The sequence below is a fragment of the Gymnodraco acuticeps genome, unplaced genomic scaffold, assembly GCF_902827175.1.
Source record: "Gymnodraco acuticeps unplaced genomic scaffold, fGymAcu1.1, whole genome shotgun sequence".
Lineage (NCBI taxonomy): Eukaryota > Metazoa > Chordata > Actinopteri > Perciformes > Bathydraconidae > Gymnodraco > Gymnodraco acuticeps.
The window spans coordinates 2,719,127-2,738,129 of NW_022990947.1; the positions used below are offsets into that span (position 1 = coordinate 2,719,127).

Genomic DNA, 19,003 nt, shown 5'->3' on the forward strand with positions numbered 1-19,003 from the left:
ATGTACTGTAATGGTCGTCTTTCCCCGTCCTTTACAGCCCATTTTGGTAACTGTAGGCAACATTAGCAATATAATACAGAACACCATTCAAACAGCTCATTTCTAAATAACCGTGATTTGATTTAGTCTGTAAGGACTGGGAGTTGAATGAAAGCTAAGGAAACCATGCAACATTAATTCCGGAAAATCATTATTCATAAGTTAACCTTAACCTGCTTTTATCAAATGGCTTCCTCAGAGGGGAAAAAGCAATTGTTTAAAGCTGAAGTAATTTACCTGATGGCAAAAACATTTCCCGCTTAAATTAATCTGTGCTGCTTCATGCCTCAGTGTAATTTCTTACCAACACATAAATAATTAACTCTGAACAAAAAGTGAAAATATTATTTCACACATAATTACATTTCTTTCACTTCATCAGTGTCATGTTTTGTATACCACATTTGCTACACTTTCCTGCAATTTCACAGTTTTGATTAAAGTTATTTACTTGAACATTTTCTCCATGTTGTGTTGTGGTAAACAAAGCAGTAGGCATGAGAGGTGACAATGTGGGTCGGCGTTGAAAGATGAATTAGAAGCTGATACAATTTCTGGTCAAATCCCTATGAGGATTAAACAGCTACTGAAATGTCAAGTTGCACCAATGGCTAGTCATATACTGAATTACAATCCATTATTAGAAATTCGACTACACATGCTGTCAATTGTTTTTTATTTGAATATTTCCCCTGTATTGTCTATGTAAGAGCAAATAAAGATAGCAAATGACAACAGACTGCAGGCTCTCTACCAGGGGAAGATGTTGCCAGCGTCACTTTGATTGCCTTAAATGATATTCTTGCTGAGCTGATCAAATGCATATAGGCTGATTGGAAATTTCACAGGGCGCTACTGCTAATTCACAAGGTGGAGTGTTGCCACTATTTTGAGCAGAACGCCTGTATAAATATCCATGTTTAAATCTGTGTGTCAGTGTTTTTGACTCTGCCTTGGTCAAGGTACGCAGCAGCATTCAAACAGGCCCTCGTAACGTTGCCAGTATCATTCTTTCTGAAAAACATTTTCTTTTCACGAAAATAAGGTTGATTACCCTGTTGACACTGACACATTTGTCTCATTTTAAATTAATAGACACCAACCAAATAGCATCAATCATATAATTCTGAAAAAGAGGTGAGAGTAAGCAGCAGCGGAATAGAGACTACATAATAGGGTCAAAAGAGAAAATACTTGGAAAAAATACTATTTGGACTGCATCATTTTCAGGGTTAGAATTTTGTATAATAGAACGGAATATTTGAAGTGAACGTAAAGACATATATCTATATCTGTATCATGGATATGTCAACCAGGGCCTGTATTCGTACATCATATTGAGCGTTAAACACTACTTTTGGCAGCATGAATGTGAGTACTTACATCAAGGATGTTAGAAGGACATGAGTGAAACATGAACACCATCTTCAGATAAGTTAGCCTTTGGCAGAGGATGTCTCTTTGGCTAATCAGTAAGATAATTTGATGGCAACTTTACCTATCAGAATTAATAGAGAAAGGATGCTGTCAAGCTGACAGTGCTATCATGATCAGTATTGTGGGTAGGAAGGAGAAATGGATATAAAGTTCTCATGGCTTCTAAAAACATTGAAGTCCTATTGGACCTTTCCTTCCACTCCTACATACACAAATGTATACAAGTCTACGCATAAGATCAATGGCGGTTATATCACTGCAGATCTAATATAGCACCTTCAGGATTATTTTTGACAGAGAGGGAAAAACCTAACAACAAATACAGCTCCAGCCTGTGCTTTCAGCATGGTGTTGCTGATGTAGCCTGCGTGCAAATGTAGTTCAGGGGAAGTGACATTGTAAACATGAGAGGTTTTCTAAGGTTCAGCGTCGCATGTCCTTCACAAGGCAGACTTTACTCCTATCTCCCTTTCTCATGCACATTGGCTGATAAATGTACTTTTTTTTAACTTAGAATCCCTCGCGACAGAGTCTAGACTCTTTATTAAGTCATTTACACCCTTCTCCTTGCACCTTAAGGCCTGAAACTAAACCCCTCATCCATGCAATCATTATCATCACTCTTACTTTTTATCCCTCCTTTCCCTTTTTCTACCAATTATACTGCTTCTTCTCCCTTTTAAAACATAAGACCTGGGTTGTATTATAGGCCCTATCTCATGGTACCATTGTTCCTACTTTCAGTCACCCATCCATCCCCCTACCTCCTTGGAGGGGACCCTGGATCCCTTCCTCCGTGACCACCAGCTTTCCACCATGGCAATGAGGCAGGAGAGCACCACACCGGCTGCCAGGACGCAGAACACCCCCGCAAAGCTGTGGATGTCCAGGGCATTCCCCTGTTGTCGTGTCTGGATTGAACTGTAGAGATCACAGGGGCTGTCCCTGGGCCACCACTTGAGTTTCAGTATATCCATGTCACCGTTCTGCTGGAGCTCCAAGACTCTAGGATATGGGCGAGAGAAACAGCCATGTAAGCATAGATCAATGTACAGGAAAAGCACATTCTGACAAGGAAGAATACATGAATGAATTTGTAGATGCATGAATGCAACAAGCCAGACACGCTGACAAGAGTACTGATCGTTATTGTGTATTATCATTTATGGTTTCTGAGGGTCATTTGAATGATTATAGATTCAAAACGATTCAAAACAATCATGGAGGATGTAAAGCATTTCCCCACGTCAACTGCATACAACCTGACAACACTGCAGTTTACTGCAGATGCTATAGCTCTTCTTGTCCATTTGAGGGCAGTGTTTGCCAGTTTAAAATCCCCTCTGATCCTTGACAACCATATTGGGCTGTCAAACTCATTATGGCTAACATTAATATGTTTTGCAGCACAGCGCGAGTACACTGCCACAATGTCATTATGCAGCCTAGCTTTAGTCCCAGGATTGATGGCTTCAGAGAGGATACAGCTCAGAGGTTGATGGGATCCCTCTGTTAGCCTTCAGCTTATTATTTAACTGGGTCGTTCATTTTGGTTTGGAGGAGAACTACCGACACACAGATAGACAGGCGTACAGAGGCTCTTTTAGCATCCGGATGGATATTTAACAGGCGATCTGATGAGAGAAGGGCATTGGGAAAGGAAAGACAAAAAGGAAAAAGGCAATGTGGGAATGTGTGCGTTCACATAGCTATGCCTCCCACACAAGCAGATACAGACTAACACAGACAACATACAGGTGCAAATAATCCCTCATAGATAAAACTAAGCCATGACAACGATTGAAACCAACAGGGTAGATCGGAGATACATATTCACAAATGAACAGTTCCATACTAGACTGCATGCACACTACAATTTATATAGAGAGACAGATGTTTGCAATTATCTTCCCAACTTCCTGGGGGCAGAACCTTCTCACAATTCCAGTGACAACATGCTGACATAAATGACAATGCCCATCTCTCATCTTCATTTTACTTCATGCGGAATACAGAATACGCACTGAAAACAATCAAGAAATGCAAATGAGGTCTGCAGACAATTTATGTCATTAATTGTATCCACAATATCCAGAAAAACATAGATAATTTTAATTTCAATCAGATAAACAAGTTCAACAGAACATTGCTCTATAACCCAGTCTCTGTCATTTAGGAACACTTTTCTCTCTTCAATCACTTCCTGGGCTTTACAGAGTTGCAGAGGCTGGACAACTACATTGTTTCAATCCTGGTTGCGGTTGTAACTCATGGGACAGAATAAAGGAGAAAGAGGAGGAGAAAACTGTAAAGGACTGTAAAGAAGAAGAAAAGAGCAGAGAAGAGAGACAGACAATAAGAAAATGAAAAACTAATTTCAACAGAAAATCCAATAACAGTCATTATAATACGAGATCATGTCCACCAACTGCCAGCTTGATTGTAGGACTGTTTGGCTTGGATCAGTGCAGATTAGTGCCAAGATTAGATAAGACTTTGTGTAGATGATATGCAACATTGACTGAAAACAAATGAAATAAAAATGATCTCCAATAGTGTTCAGTATAGTGACAGCACTGGCCTAGTTGTATGCCCTGGTTATTACTCGACTGGCACAAAAAAGAGGTAGTCAGTGAAGAAATCCCTCATCTCACATCAATCCTGCATCTTTTCAGTAGTGCATTGGGCCCTGCTCCTATTCTTCAAAACATGTTACCAAGTTACTTTTTGATATATTATACTACATATACTTCAAGATGCTTCATGCTTTACCTCTGAGTGCTGCGGTAGATTGTTTATCACTGAAAGAGCCAAAACAGCTCACTGTTGCATGCATGGCGCACCGCTGATATTCAAGTTGACATCAGCAGCAGCGTTTAATAAAAATTCAAACAGAATCCTTACATTATTTTTCCAATTTTTTCCAATTTTGAATCGCATCAAAATGACTGTTTAAACAGGATTTTTCCAAGAGAAGTGATGTGCCTTTCATACAATACTGACCTTTTTATCTGTCACTTTGACGACAGATGCTTCACACACACACAAACAAGCCTGCACTCTGACAGATGGCTTTGGAGAAAGAAGAAATGCACACAGGCTAATGAGACGGAATAAGAGCGATCCTACCTGTCAAAGAAGCCAGGCACTGTTTTGTTAAAATATTTCAGAATTTCTTGCTTGGAATTCTGCCAACTTTTGAAGATTGCTTGTCTGTGTTGATGTCTTTTTATGTCTGTCATTCGATGGAGGCATGCTTTATGTTTGGAGCTGCCGTCTGTTATCACTACTCATCAGTTGACGGTTCTTATGTTTCACAAATGTCATGTCACACATGGTTTTAGTGGGGCACTTAAGCAGTGGAAATAAGTGGTGGCATTTTCTTGTTTCATCTACTTTAAAATCTGTGAACATAATGACTATAGAGAGTAAATGCCTTTGTGACAACATTCTACAAAAGGGGTTGACCTTTAATCGCAAATAAATAGTGGAAAAGAAAATGTACATTTCTTTCCTTGCAGGGAGAAATAGTGATACAAACTGAATGTTACTCTCAAAAATCCTATCGTAAACCCGATTAATTATAATATACGATTTTGCTGTGTGTCAAAGTAAATAGCTGAATATAAATGTTCAAGTTATACTTTGATTTTCATATTAATTAAGACTCAGTAAACGCCAACATTTCCTACCTTAATCCAATAGACAAACAAAACGACAACAAATAACTAAAAGGCTTCTCCACAACTTGATAAAAGATCTATCAGATCAAGACATGAAAACAGACGTGCCAAAAGTAGACTTTGATCAAGGAATTATTAGTATGTGACTGAGCTGTGTGTAACTTTGAGGGAGGACATAGCCGAACAGATTTGAGATTCAGGACAGAGTGCTTTCTCTCTCCCCACTGTTACGACCCTGTCTGCCCATAGAGCTCATCATCTATCATTCTGCACTAATTGGCCTATCAGAATTATGCAAAAGCTGCTTCCCCAAAGGGCCCTTGAATCCAATTCTTACGCTGACATGGACTCACAAGAACGCAAACGTACATAAAGTACACAAATAATACATTTTAATTTCATCTCGTTGAGGTTCAGATGGCTGTATCCTGCCAGCAGTTAGGCAAAAAGACACTGACTGAACTCTACCAACTCATTTATAATACTTGCAGGAAAGAGGATAGAAATGATGATGGTGCTGGTAATATTATTTGAAACCCGCTCACACCAAAATAAAGCGTGTCTGAGATTGGACAGATGGTGCAAGCCAAAAGTGAAGTGGAAGATGTTAAAATGCTACACCACAGGGCCCTCTTATTTAAGAAGGCAATCCAGACTTAATATCTTATACATGGAATATGAGATGTCTGAGTAATTCCAGTTTGAATGCTTACACTTATCTGTTGAGTGTTTGGTCATTTATCGTAACAGTGTTGAGAATGGCTCGGTGCATGTAGAAAAAGTTACCTAACTTACCATAGTTAGTTAGCTAAGAAGAGATCACTTTTCACTCTTGGCAGCTACTATGCAATGAGTACTTAAACTTTGTGAGGAAAAGTGAGAATGGTGATTCAAACACAAAATGTGTTACCACTGCTTTTATTAATCTGTATCCCATGGCTGACAGGCAAAATGAAAGGTCACTGTGACAAGAACATTGGTTGAGGCCTCGTTTACGGTTTGGGTTGTATCTGCTACGTATAGACGGTTCGTTCACACGAGGCCGTAACGGAACTGCGGAAACGGACCCCTCAAACGATAACGGGTCCCATGGTGGATAGATCTGCGGACGGCATGCTTTGGGGGGTCAAACGGCTCCGTGGGTACGCCCTATATGCCATAGCCCCGCCTCTCCTGCTCACCCCCGTGTCACCCACGGCATTGCTGATGTGTTTTGCCAACAACAACAACCGAGTGTTTTCGAGCCAGGTCCCGGTATCTCGCAGGACAGTGCACTCAGCAGGAGCCTCCAGCTAGATTTGATCGATATGGACATAAACGCGAGTGAAGTCTAATCGGACAGGAGAGAGAGATCAGAGATCAGCTGCTGCTGACGGAGACACGCAGCTCTGCATGATCACCTGCAGCTCCGCCCGCTGTGATGGAGTGGTGAGCGGAGCAAAACACACACTTCAAGTTAGATCATCACCCTTAGCTATTTTAATTACCTCTCAAACTACCTAAACTAGTTATAAATATGTTTATTTTTACTGTCGGGTCACTCATTACTGGATCAGCCAGCTCCATGAGATGGATACTGAAGGGCTGTCAGAAGAGGGGGAAGAAAAGAGAGGCTCCGTTTATTATTCTTATATTATTATATAGAGTCGTTATCAATTTGTTTTAAAGCTCAATAAATAACAAAGAAGACCTTTGACCGGCACTTTTCTAATTTAGTCCGGAAGATTTAAACTTTAACGGACATGTTGACCGGCGAAAAAAACAGAAGGGCAACCAGGCAACCATGCTTGGGAGGTCTTCTTCGCTGCTTTTGGTGTATTTTGTGGCGGAAGTACAGCACCACTTACAGGCCCGGCATATGTATTACAGCGTATCCAGCGGGTCGAGCGGTCTCGTGTGGACGGACACGTTTATTGAGCTGTTTGCGTGTGAACGGAATACTTTTTTGATATCGAATCCGGTTCATTTTCGTTTCCGTCCCCGTGTAAATGGGGCATGAGTCTCACCAAAAGAAAACACATCCTTCTTCGAAAAAACCAAATTGTTTGTGCTCACATAAGTGCAAACACACAGCCATCAAATGGAAAGCTTATAGCCAGACAAAATATATTACAGTTCTAGATTTTTTGTTTGAAACAATGACAAATGACATAATGAGAGCTAGCTAGGAGGAGCTAATTAAAGTGTGTGTGTCACGGTCTTTATGTCCTTTTGAAAGATACACTACATTACACAGAGTTTGATGGAGTTCATGATAAAGCACAGGAGAGGGAATATGACTACTCGTTTATTTCCCCCTAAGCAGTGTGCTTTTCCCTGCACAGACATCCCAAACTTTTTTTTGCTTTCATTTTCAGTCTGAATATGTAGAATATAGAACTGAGGGGGTGTAAACTTAGATGTGTTTTTTCTTCCTTTTGGGTCTGGTAGCGTTTTTTGCTCAAGGCATCATCAGTCATCATACCGCTGCCTGGGGTATTGGGAAATAGATCACTTTAATCACTAAAATTAGCATCTACTTTAAATCATTGCAGTGTGAGTGTTTATAGTATTACTGTCATGTACTGCATTGTTAAACACATGAGTAGCCATATGTAACTGTATGTTAACATCTAATTAAATGCACCATTGTCACATATATGAGAGGGCTTCAATGTCGGCTGATAGTGTGGGGAGTAAAGTGTGTGTGAAAAGTAATAAGAGAACAGAGTAATTTGTGTGTCTACTGAGCTGTTACAACCTTTTTACATGTGCATTCATGTGCAGCAGGACTTTTATGTGTCAAAAAATAATATAAGCTTTGTATAGGTTTGAAGAATTTCACTCTGAAATAGCCATCGGAATAAATCCAAAAGAGTGGCTTAGACCTTATGTTATTTTATGACTTGATGTATTGGGTTAGACTTTGTATCAGTTTCTTGTTTGAGTATGTATGGTATGAATGGTAAAGCATGTCTGCATCTTCCTGCAACAGCGGCTATGTTTATGAAACAGCTTGGGAGCTATGAGTTGCATTAACACTGTGTGTGCTGAGTTATCACCTTGCTTTAAGATCGTTGACTTTAACACTCCCACTGGCTGTTAAACCAAATGAGCAAAGGTTGCCTGTGTGTGTGTGTGTCTCTGTATGTGCAATATCTCTGCCTCCCCGTTCTTTCCGCAGTGGCCGTTACTGCGTTGACTAGATGTTGCCATGGCAACTTGTTGGCAGCAGCCTTGATGGTGGGATGATCACACATTATTAGTTGACTTAAGATGAAAAAAAAGAACACACAGTGATTTGGATAAAGGTGCAAGGGACACAAGAGTTGAAGAAAGGAAGTAAGGGCAAAAAGGGAAAATGTGAAAGATGAGAGATGCTGCAAATTCTGTCTGATTGCAGAACACATCTGTGGCAAATTATGCTGAGATCACATACAAGGAAGCAGAGAGAGACAGAGAGAAAGTGACTCACTGAGAAAAATGTAGGTTTAGTTGCGCATAATTACTGTGGACACATTAAATGTAGAAACATGACTTCACAAATGGAAGGCCAAGAAGACATGGATATGAACAAACACAGCTCTTTCATTTGTTGTTTTCGACAAATGTTTTGCACATTTCCTAAGGGCTGTTTACAGATTTAGACTTGTTATTACTTTACTTATAGACTGTAGTCTATGTTAAGGTTAAAGTGAAGGCTGTGGTTTGGCATGTGTTTGTGATGCTTAAGATGGAAAGGGCTTAGGGAGTGCATTATGTTGCTCTGTGTCACAAGTAAAGACAGTGCAAACCTGTGAGCAGATGCACAAACATACAAATCCACTCTCTTCACATGTAAGCTAAATTGGTGGCATTAAGTCACAAGAAAAATTGTGTTTAGAGCAGTGGTTGCGTTAGACTTTTTCGTTGTACGTCATTTTGACGGATAGGATCTTAACATTTCCGTCATAATCCATTATTACCCGTCATTTTATTTGATAAAAGTTTTTTAGGAGTTTTAATGATGAGATGAGACATAAATAACTTTTATCCAATGACCTTTTCCCTCTCTGTCTGTGTCTGTGTATTCTCTTGTTCCGATTAACCCAGCCAAATCTTTTTTCTTGTTTTGTATCTATATCTACGCCGGGATCCGGAGTCGAGGCTGATCCTCTTGCTGTAGTCCTGTGTCTTGGATCCTCTATCCTGAGTTCTGGATTAAGTCGTGGACTTCGGGTCGTGGCTCAACCTGTCTCTGCGGTCCTGCCTTGGGTCTCGCCATGCTGCTTCCCTGATGGCTTCCACAGGATTGTAGCTGACATCCTCGTGGATTCATCTTCTTATTACAGACACATGCATTTCCTAACATTCGGTCTATATGCTGTAAAATGTATTATCTCTTCGATTTACACACGGCATCTATTGCACGTCTGTCCGTCCTGGGAGAGGGATCCCTCCTCTGTTGCTCTCCCTGAGGTTTCTCCCATTTTTTCCCCTTAAACTGTGGGTTTTCTCTGGAAGTTTTTCCTTGTACGATGTGAGGGTCTAAGGATAGAGGGTGTCGTTTTTCTCATACTGATATTCTGAACAATCTGTGCTGTTGTATTTGCTGTAAAGTGTCTCTACTGTAGGCTATTTTTATTATATGTACAGCACTTTGGCTCGACCAAAAATCGTTTATAAATGTGCTATATAAATAAAACTTGATTTGATTTGATTTAATATTTATGTTTGGGTACTGAGCAGCAAATGTTCATTCATTCATTTTTTTTAATGATTCATACAGAACTTTTAAGGGCATGGAGAAAAAAAAAGATGAACAGAGACACCGACTGTGTGGTCACTTTTCATGTCAACACGAACATGAATGATTTATTTTTTCCTGCACTGACAGCACAGCAGAGGGGGGCAGAGGCCGCTAAAAACACCGCGACCATTGTGCCTAACAGGCAAATATGAACAATGCCATCGTTTTAAATGAGACAATTACAATCAAAATATGAACAAAACATTTACAAGAACAACTCAATTGACCTTAGCCTAGCCTGAACGCTGATTTCTGCATCGTCGTGCACCCTCGGACAAATCGTACTTGCCACTTGCTTGCCCCTCTGCCGCTGGCTGAACGTTGTCAGTTTTAGTCTTACCGGCTTGTCCTTCATCCTCCACCGCATCAATCTCTCTTTTTTCACCTCGTTTATCCACACCATCACAATTACTGGGCTTATTAAAAAAGCTTCGGACGATCAGCTGCCGTGACATTTTGCGATTGCTAAAGCCGGTTAAACAATGAGGTAATCAACGAGGTCAAAAACTAGACTAGACAAAAGCTACTTAATATACACACACTAGCCACCAACTGGACAGGGGTGTGAATGACTAAATAATAGTTACAGACTACAGTAGAGTTAGGGGCGGATCTAGACAAATATTCATGGAGTGGCAAGAGGGTGGCAGGAGATTTTGAGGGGTGGCATCCCCTGACAGAAGTATATGCTGATTTAAATCGCAATCATATCAATCAATTAGGGGTGTAACGGTACCCGTACTGAAATTATTCGGTACGGGCCCTTCGGTTCGGTACACGTGTGTACCGAACGAATATAGCGTTAAACGTAAAAAATTGAGAACATGAACAACTTTCTGGAAGTAATCTCAGGTATATATCATAGAGCGACCAAGTCATTTCATTGGACGAGAGGCATACTATGAGAGCTGGTCACAGGGATGCGTTCAAATGTAGTCAGTAATTTGAGGAACTGTCGAAATGGCGAACGCAGATAAAGTTGAGCTCGAAAATCCTCCAGCATCATTGAAGTCTCCGGTTTTGGAACATTTTGGTTTCGCAGTTACGTACAAGGATGACGGACAAAGACAGGTGGACCGAACCAAAGCTGTTTGTCGGCATTGTTCAACTAACATTGGTTACGCGGCTGGCAATACATCACACTCATTTGAAAAGGCATCACCCGAATGTGAATATCACCGGTACCAAAAGAAAAAAGACTGAAGTGCAAACCCAACTCCCACTAGCATTTAAGCCTCCACCACTCGCAGAGAGTTCAGACCGAGCCAAAGCTATTACAAACGCCAAGTATCCTTATGTTGCCATGTTAGCAAAGCGCTACCTGGCTGTATCTGCTGCCACTGTCCCTAGAGAGGGTGTTCTCCACAGCAGGAGGCATTATTAGTGCCAGCAGATCTGCCATTTCAGCAAGCAATGTGGACAAGTTCATCTTTCTTTAAACAACATGAAAATAGAATGACAAGCAAGTCCTAATGTCAAGCTGGCTGCTTAGGTACTAGCACAGTTCAAATACAGATTATTTCAGTTCATCGAAATGCTGCACCTTAATGTTTATTTTACTATATTTTGTATTTATTTGAATACATTAGTCAGTTTAATAATAATAATAAAAAAAAAATATTTAATGTTTTGTGATAATTTTTTCTGCTGTACCGAAAACGTAACGAACCGAACCGTGACCTAAAAACCGAGGTAGGCCTACGTACCGAACCAAAATGTTTGTGAACCGTTACACCCCTACAATCAATGTTAACTTGGAAAGCCACAATATTAATATTTTAACTCAATCACATAGGTGATATTATTGTGGCACATCAGTAAAGCCTTACATATAAGGTGGCAGACGTAATTTAATGAATTTTAACTGAACAATAACTGAATGAGTTTGTCTCACTCTTAGACCAGTAGGGGTACCAAATCTATGCAGACTGCTGCAATAAGTACATTAATTAACTGTCTCATCGATGTTTGTCTGAATGAATATGATACTATTAACAATCATATTATTCCTATCAGCTGTCAATCACTGTTAATAAATAATAATAATAATAGATTTAATTTGTTAGCGTTTTTACAGGTGCTCAAAGACGCTTTACAGATATAGTGAAGAACTGTTATGATTCACATATTCATTTATTATTGAATAAACTATATTTTTTGGAGGAGTTAATGATGAATGTTCATCAAGATGCTTGCTCGCCCTCCTTCAAATTTGAAAACAAGTAATTATATCATTATTGAAAAATATATACACGCATACAAGGTCATCATCTTAACAGTTTGTTATTCTCATCGAGTCATCCGTGAGCAGAGCATCAAGTTGGCATGTCTATTACAGCTGAATGCGGCGATTACCCTTTTGTTCAGCAAAACGCCTCACAAACTTATTAAGATCAACAGCTGTAGTGCGTTTTGATTCAATGCTGAGTACAGCCAAACTGACAGTCTCTTCTCTGTCATTGTAGATCGCAAATACCTCATTCCTTCAGTGCTTGGGTCCGAATGCTTCTCGTTTTGCGCCGTCCCCCGGTTCAAGTGAATTCGCCACCAATCATATTTCCACTCTCGCGCCAGGACCGGGGGAGGGGTTACATGACGTGCATCTTGTGCTGCATTCACTTGCACTCGGACATTAGAGACTTTCTCTCATAAATGTCCGATGAGCCACAACTTTTCTTTCAAAACAAAGATGCCAACTGGGGTGGCAAGGCTATTGTTTAGGGTGGCAGTTGCCACCCCATGCCACCCCGGTAGATCCGCCCCTGAGTAGAGTAGAGTAGATCGCCCTTAGTCGACCTGGCCACTAAGGATGTAATATAATGTGGGCCGCTGGTGGACATTTTGGCGCTGTTCCGAGTTGTGTTTTACTCTAATCTGTCAAAATTACGGACTGCTTTCAGATTTTTCCGTCATTGTTAGAAAAAATCCGTCACTGACGGAAAATATTCGGTTAACGTGACCTCTGGTTTAGAGTAGAAAAGTGCCTTTTGTTGTCATAACAAGGGACATTTTCTTGCAATGTAACGTGTTGTTTAGCTATTTGAAGTGACATTTTTTTAATTCAGTATTTCGCCCTCAAATGTTTCATGATTAAATACGAGTATTCCCCGTACAAAGTAGGCATTTAGGAGTTCATTTGCCAGCAACATCTATTTGTAACAGTTTTAATGAGCTGCCTCTAATGTTATAAATGATACCCCTACTGGAGAGAAAATGGACTGTTAAAAGACATCACACTGTGCTGCGATACAGCTGGGGTAAGGGGAGTGCATTTTCTAACTCAAATGGATGGCGAGGCCAAACTGAGAATAGAGGCTACAAAGTGAGTTTTGAAAGGCTGTTATCTCAGCACCTGGCAAACTGATCGTTGAGTCACCGGTATTGATCAACTGGGCTATCTACCCCCTCAAGATATATTATGGCTATTTTGTACTATAGGACAGTAAAAGTCTCACTTATTGCTCTTTTCAATGCACTGTAACTCCATGCATTGTGTTGATACTGCATACTTCTCCGGGCCACCCATAAGACCTCTATACATACAGGTTATGTCCCATGCTGCTCTTTGCCCATTATCAGGTTTTACTGCAGCTTTAGCTAGTTAAAATGCAGAGTGGTGGGGATTAGATGATCAATAATAATGTGTAACAGTTCAGTGAATTTTAGAACTGGCTAGATAGGCCTCTTAACTGTTTCTGTGAGAGGTATCAAGGCGTGGTGTGTCATCGCAGAGCACACTTCAGTCTCAGGAGCATAGGAATATATCTGCAGCTACAACTACAACAGTCTCACTCTTTCATTACAAATATTCCTCTCCTGTCACCAGTGCAGCAAACACAATTTAAAGTTTCAGATGGTGAAAAGTGGATATTGTGATGGGGTGAGAGGTGGTGATAGAAGGGATAGGAGATGTGAGTGAGTTGGTGAAAAGGAGAAGATGGAGATTTTAGTAAGAAAATACGAGGGGGCTGTGGTTAATCTGGATGGATCGCTGACAACTCGTCAAATCATACAACAGAAGAAAGGAGAGAGCAGGTGAGAACAAAGGGGAGGCAGGATAGAATAAGAGAGATGGTAAGAGATTTGAAGGAGTAGAGAGGAAGAAGAAAAAACGAATGATGACATGAGTGAACAGAGGAAGGGTGTCACATGAAATGAGCAGACAGGGATGACTGTAGATGAGAGACGGAGGTGTTATGCTAAAATGAGTTTGTTTCTTTGGGATGGTTGTCGGCTGTTAGCTCCTTAAAATGAGAAGAACATTGGCTGCTTTGCTGGTTTTAGCCTCAGCATGAGGGGAAATAATGTTCATACTATAGTCAAAAAAGTAGTTTTCCTGTAGTTCCTATGACTGCAGGGTCAGAACATTTTGATGTCAGAATTTCATTTTTGAAAAAGGAGGATTTATTTTTGTGGAAACATGGGCACTAAAAAAAGTGCAGAACAAACATAGAGCAGGCGTTTGAAGGTGAACGATTGTGTGGCTGCAGGTATATCAATTTCTCCGGGTAGGTGAGAGTGTCATAGTGATTAGAGAGGCCAGCCTTCAACTAAAGAGCTAAGCTTGGGAACTCATGTCAGCCAACAACCCACTGAAGTGTCCTTAAATGCTGAATCACCTCAAGCTAAAGGTCTGCTGAAGCAGATTGTAACCTGCCTGTAGAGATGAGGAGGAATCAATAGAGCATCAGATTATTATAATTACATCATGTTCAGTTTCGCAATGTGACCTGCTTAAAGGAACGAGCCAAAACTGTCAAAATATCCAAAACACCAGGTGCAAACTGACCTTAGTTGCAGCTTTTACTTTATTTGTCCAAATAACATTACCAATTGTGCAAGCAGGAACGTGACTGAGTGTAATTCAAGAGCAAAGACACTCAGCAGCATCGACCCGGTCAGAGATGTGCACCGTCTTCTAATTATTCTCTCTATGTGTGTTTTAGTGTAAAAAGAAGCTGACCCCTAGCCATACATCAATACCGTGGAAGGTCTGTTTATTCAACCACAGACAGCTGGGGTTGCCTTGGACACAAGACATATTATTCTAGCACTGGTGGTGCATATTTGAGTTTGTTTTTGAGCCAAATAATAAGAGTGAGCCATTGAGGTATCTCCATTGACTTTAGACTGGGTGTTTTAATTGCCTTATTTTAAAGCTAGATATAAGTGCTTGTATCCAGGTTGGATATTTGCAACTTTTCCCAAGATTTCCACTTTTCTTGACACATTTAACAGATGGGAGAACATATTGTTGAACCATGTCAGAAATCCATCAGAAAAGTATGTGGATTTTCTCAGTATACTATCTGTGACACTGACTGAGGTTTTTGAGAGCTGTGATGGGCTATAGAAAAAGGCTTGGCTCATGGGCTTAATACAATAGTAAGATAAGGAACTAAGATGTCATCAAGAGAGATTGTTTAAACCAAGGTATGGCCCATATCCATATTTGTAGGTAGAACAATAAACAAAGTGTTGCTATATCGAAGCTTAAAGAAAGGTGTACGATTTTACCAATGAGTCTTCGGCCCCTCAAGTAAAGTTTGCAAAGCTTAATTGTTCAAATTAGCACACCCAGGGTTCAATGTCATACACTTTGTCAACAAAGTTTTCATTTAAGCACCATTAAGCCTCAGTGTGTGGGTGTACTAGAACAGATTATCAAGCTGAACAATGATAAACAACACAGAGAAGTCAAACAGTCATTAACCATCATTTGCCATTTGAGAGCTAAGGGAGAGAGAGAGAGAGAGAGAGAGAGATAGAGAGAGAGCCACATCCCCATCATTAATTGTGATTAATTAAGATGCAATGAATTTACTAAGTGTGTGGGCTGAGTTTTACTTTGATTGATTGGTAGGAGAGTGACAGCTTGTGAGAGCTTTGACAAAGACAGAGAGAGAGAGAAGACAGTGCTGGGACATGTTTAACAGTTTATAAACTAAAAGCAAGAAGACTTAACACTACAAAAGGATCTTACCTGCTAATACAATTAGATTAGAATTATAGAATTATAATTGTTTGTCCTCTGGAACAATGTCAGTGATTCAAAAACACTGATACTGTAGATGCACGCTTTTTACCACACACCAAATCCATCTCTCTTTTCTCCCATGGATACTGATTTCAATGGATTGAAATTAGAGGGCTTCAGAGCCTCCAACCAGACTTGAACTCACTGTGAATGATTGTGTGTGTGTGTGTGTGTGTGTGTGTCTGGTGGAGCGACAGACGCCTTGCTTTTAAGTGTTGGCTTCGTTAGAAGGAGCCTTGATCAAGCATTATTTGGATTATGCAAGAAAGATCATGTTATTATGGTACTACCAAGAGCCTTGAAAAATAATGAACAGACTTTTTCAAATAAAAATAATCTTATAACTGGTTTTAAACCATTGTAGTGTTATTTAATAATTGGTGAATGGAACATTTAAGTTAGAAAGTAAATAATTACTGATCTTGTGGGAGATACCAGAGTCATACTTGACCTTGTTGATATAAAAACTCATGCACAAAATAAAATATTTAAATTTTTCAAGTGTTACTATTGCCTCTGGCAGTCAAAGAGGATGAAATTCAATATTTTAAACAGAGCGGATTCAGGTAACAATAGAGATGTTGTAGTGGCTACAAGGACAATTAGAGAGACTTTCTTGTAAGAACATTACATTACCTGTATTGACAGCTCTTGACAAGTAAAGCCAATTTCACCTACAGTAATACTATCAAAGTGGTCCTTCAATAATGCCTGAGGCAGCTGTGACAGAGAGCTAACAGTGTGTGAGCGGGGATAACTCACCTTCTCTGCAGTCTCTGTTTACAAGCCTTCTGCTGGGACTAAAATACATGATTTATATGAGCGAAGGCAGCTTTAAAGCCATTTATATGTTTCCTTCAATGGGGCAATTTGTTTTATCTCTATAATATACATTTCAAAAGAAGAACTCCACTACGATTTTTTCATTATATTTCATTTCAATGTTTGCAATAACCAAACTTCAGTCAGTTCATCAACAGTTTTTCTTAATCACTGCTGACAACTTTATTGTCATGAGTGCTTCTATGGTAAAACGTTGTCTGAATACTGAACGCATCACAATAAAACTGTTTCATGAGTGGTACACAGTTTACTTTGTATTTACTGGGACCCATAGCCCTTTAGTATCACTTATCACCATTAGTAGAGGATTACTTTTTATATTAGCCGCCAGGGCCGGCCCTGACCAATTTGCTGCCCTAGGCAAGATTTTAGCTGGCAGAATGTGGTGTAGGGTCACCATGGCTCTTTTAAGAGCCTCCAAACCAAAAGCTCTTTTAAGAGCTACCCATATTTTCTTTAAAAAGCAAATATTCCAAATGAGCCATTTTAAAAACAAACATTCCTAATAAACATGTTTCTTAAATTGATATTATGCATTGCTAACAAACTTTTTCCTTCAGCCCTGTTTTTACTGATAAACCACTCATGATTTCAACAGGTGTTCACATGAACAATTATACAGAAGACAGCACATTATATATCGACATACATGAAGCTTCTGTATCTTCCGTATGTTGTAACTGACAAACGACATGAACAAGTGAAGACACAGTATAGCCATAACATACTTTAAATAACTTTTATTTATAATAATGTATATGTAATATTGTGAGTGAAGTGTGTGCAGTGATGAGTGCAGTGATGAGTGTAAAACATGTAGTGTGGATCAGTATGGCTGTAAATAACAAAAAAAAAGTGATTAATCAGTCTTCCTCCTGCTCTGCTTCAAAAAATGCCTTATGAATGGCAAATTTCAGCCTTATCTTCTTTGCAAAGGACATCGTTCACAATGAAGGCAAGAGGCCCCGGAGAAACAACTCGTCCTCCTCCGCCACTGGACGAGGTTGAGGTAGTGGCATGGAGAGAACAGGAGCGATGGCTGACAGCAACCCTTTCTCAAAGGCGGACATCTCCCTTCCCCTTCTCCTTTTCCCCCGGCCCTCAACATTATCCTCCTCCTCTCCTGTCTGCCCTGCCTCCTCTCCTGTCTGCCCTGCCTCAGCTTGCTGGCTGCTGGCTGGCTGAGTCTCACCAAGGCTTTCATCTAACTGGCTTTGGCTCTCATCCTCTGGCACCTGGCTGGGGTCAGGAGTAGTACAGGGGGGTGGAGGCAGGGTTTGCCGGGGGATATTGCTGGACGTTTCACGGTCAATGAGAAATGGGGTTAAAAAACCCATCACTGCCGTGAAACGCCAGGGCTTATATCCCCCTGACGACCCTGCCCCGCTTCTTTTTGCCTCCTTCTCCCTAGCTTTCTCCTTCCGGAACCTGTCCCTCAGAGACTTCCACCTTGTCCTGCACAATTCCTCTAATGAAATGAAATAATAAAGTTAATTTGTTGAACTACTTGAAGAATTGACTAAATTATTCCTACATTAATGAAAAGCAAATCCCTTTATCACTGTCATTTGCACAAAAGGTTTTACATTCACACTTTATATGATGAACATTTGTGACATTAATGTCTATGGTGCTATTTTATGCTACATTCCATGCTTGCTAAATATACTGTCTATGCCTGCAAGCTGTCCATTCAATGTTAAAATTAAGTACACTGGATATATCAAATCAAGTTTTATTTATATAGCACATTTATAAACATTTATAAACGATTTTTGGTCGAGCCAAAGTGCTGTACATATAATAAAACTAGCCTACAGTAGAGACACGTTACAGCTAATACAACAGCACAGTTTGTTCAGAATATCATATATAATATAAACTCCCCAACAGTTCCACCCACTGTCTCTGCCACCTCCCTCCATGCCTGGCTCCTCCAGTTTGTATCCCGGTAGATGAACAGAGACTGATCATATAACACCGGGTGATTCACTACCGCTATAATTAATTTCTCCTCCATTTTTTGGGTTTGAGGAAATGACCTGCGCAGTCTCTCCCAGCATACACGCGGTTTGATTGGCTAGCGCTTGTACTGGCAGATTTGCATAAACGGGATTTCATTGGCTGACGCCTCCGTCGAGGCGTCAAAAGTTGAACATTGCTCAACTTTTGAAGCTTGCAATGCCAGCAACGCTC

At 40.2% G+C, this 19,003-nt stretch overlaps 1 protein-coding gene across 1 annotated transcript in view; it reads right to left on the reverse strand.

Annotated features, from left to right (window-relative positions):
* The window catches only part of grid2 (glutamate receptor, ionotropic, delta 2), a 548,550-nt gene that overhangs the window by 11,749 nt on the left and 517,798 nt on the right, over positions 1–19,003 (reverse strand). The window contains 1 exon segment of the mRNA XM_034234858.1: positions 2,241–2,481. Coding sequence (XP_034090749.1) covers positions 2,241–2,481 — 241 coding nt within the window.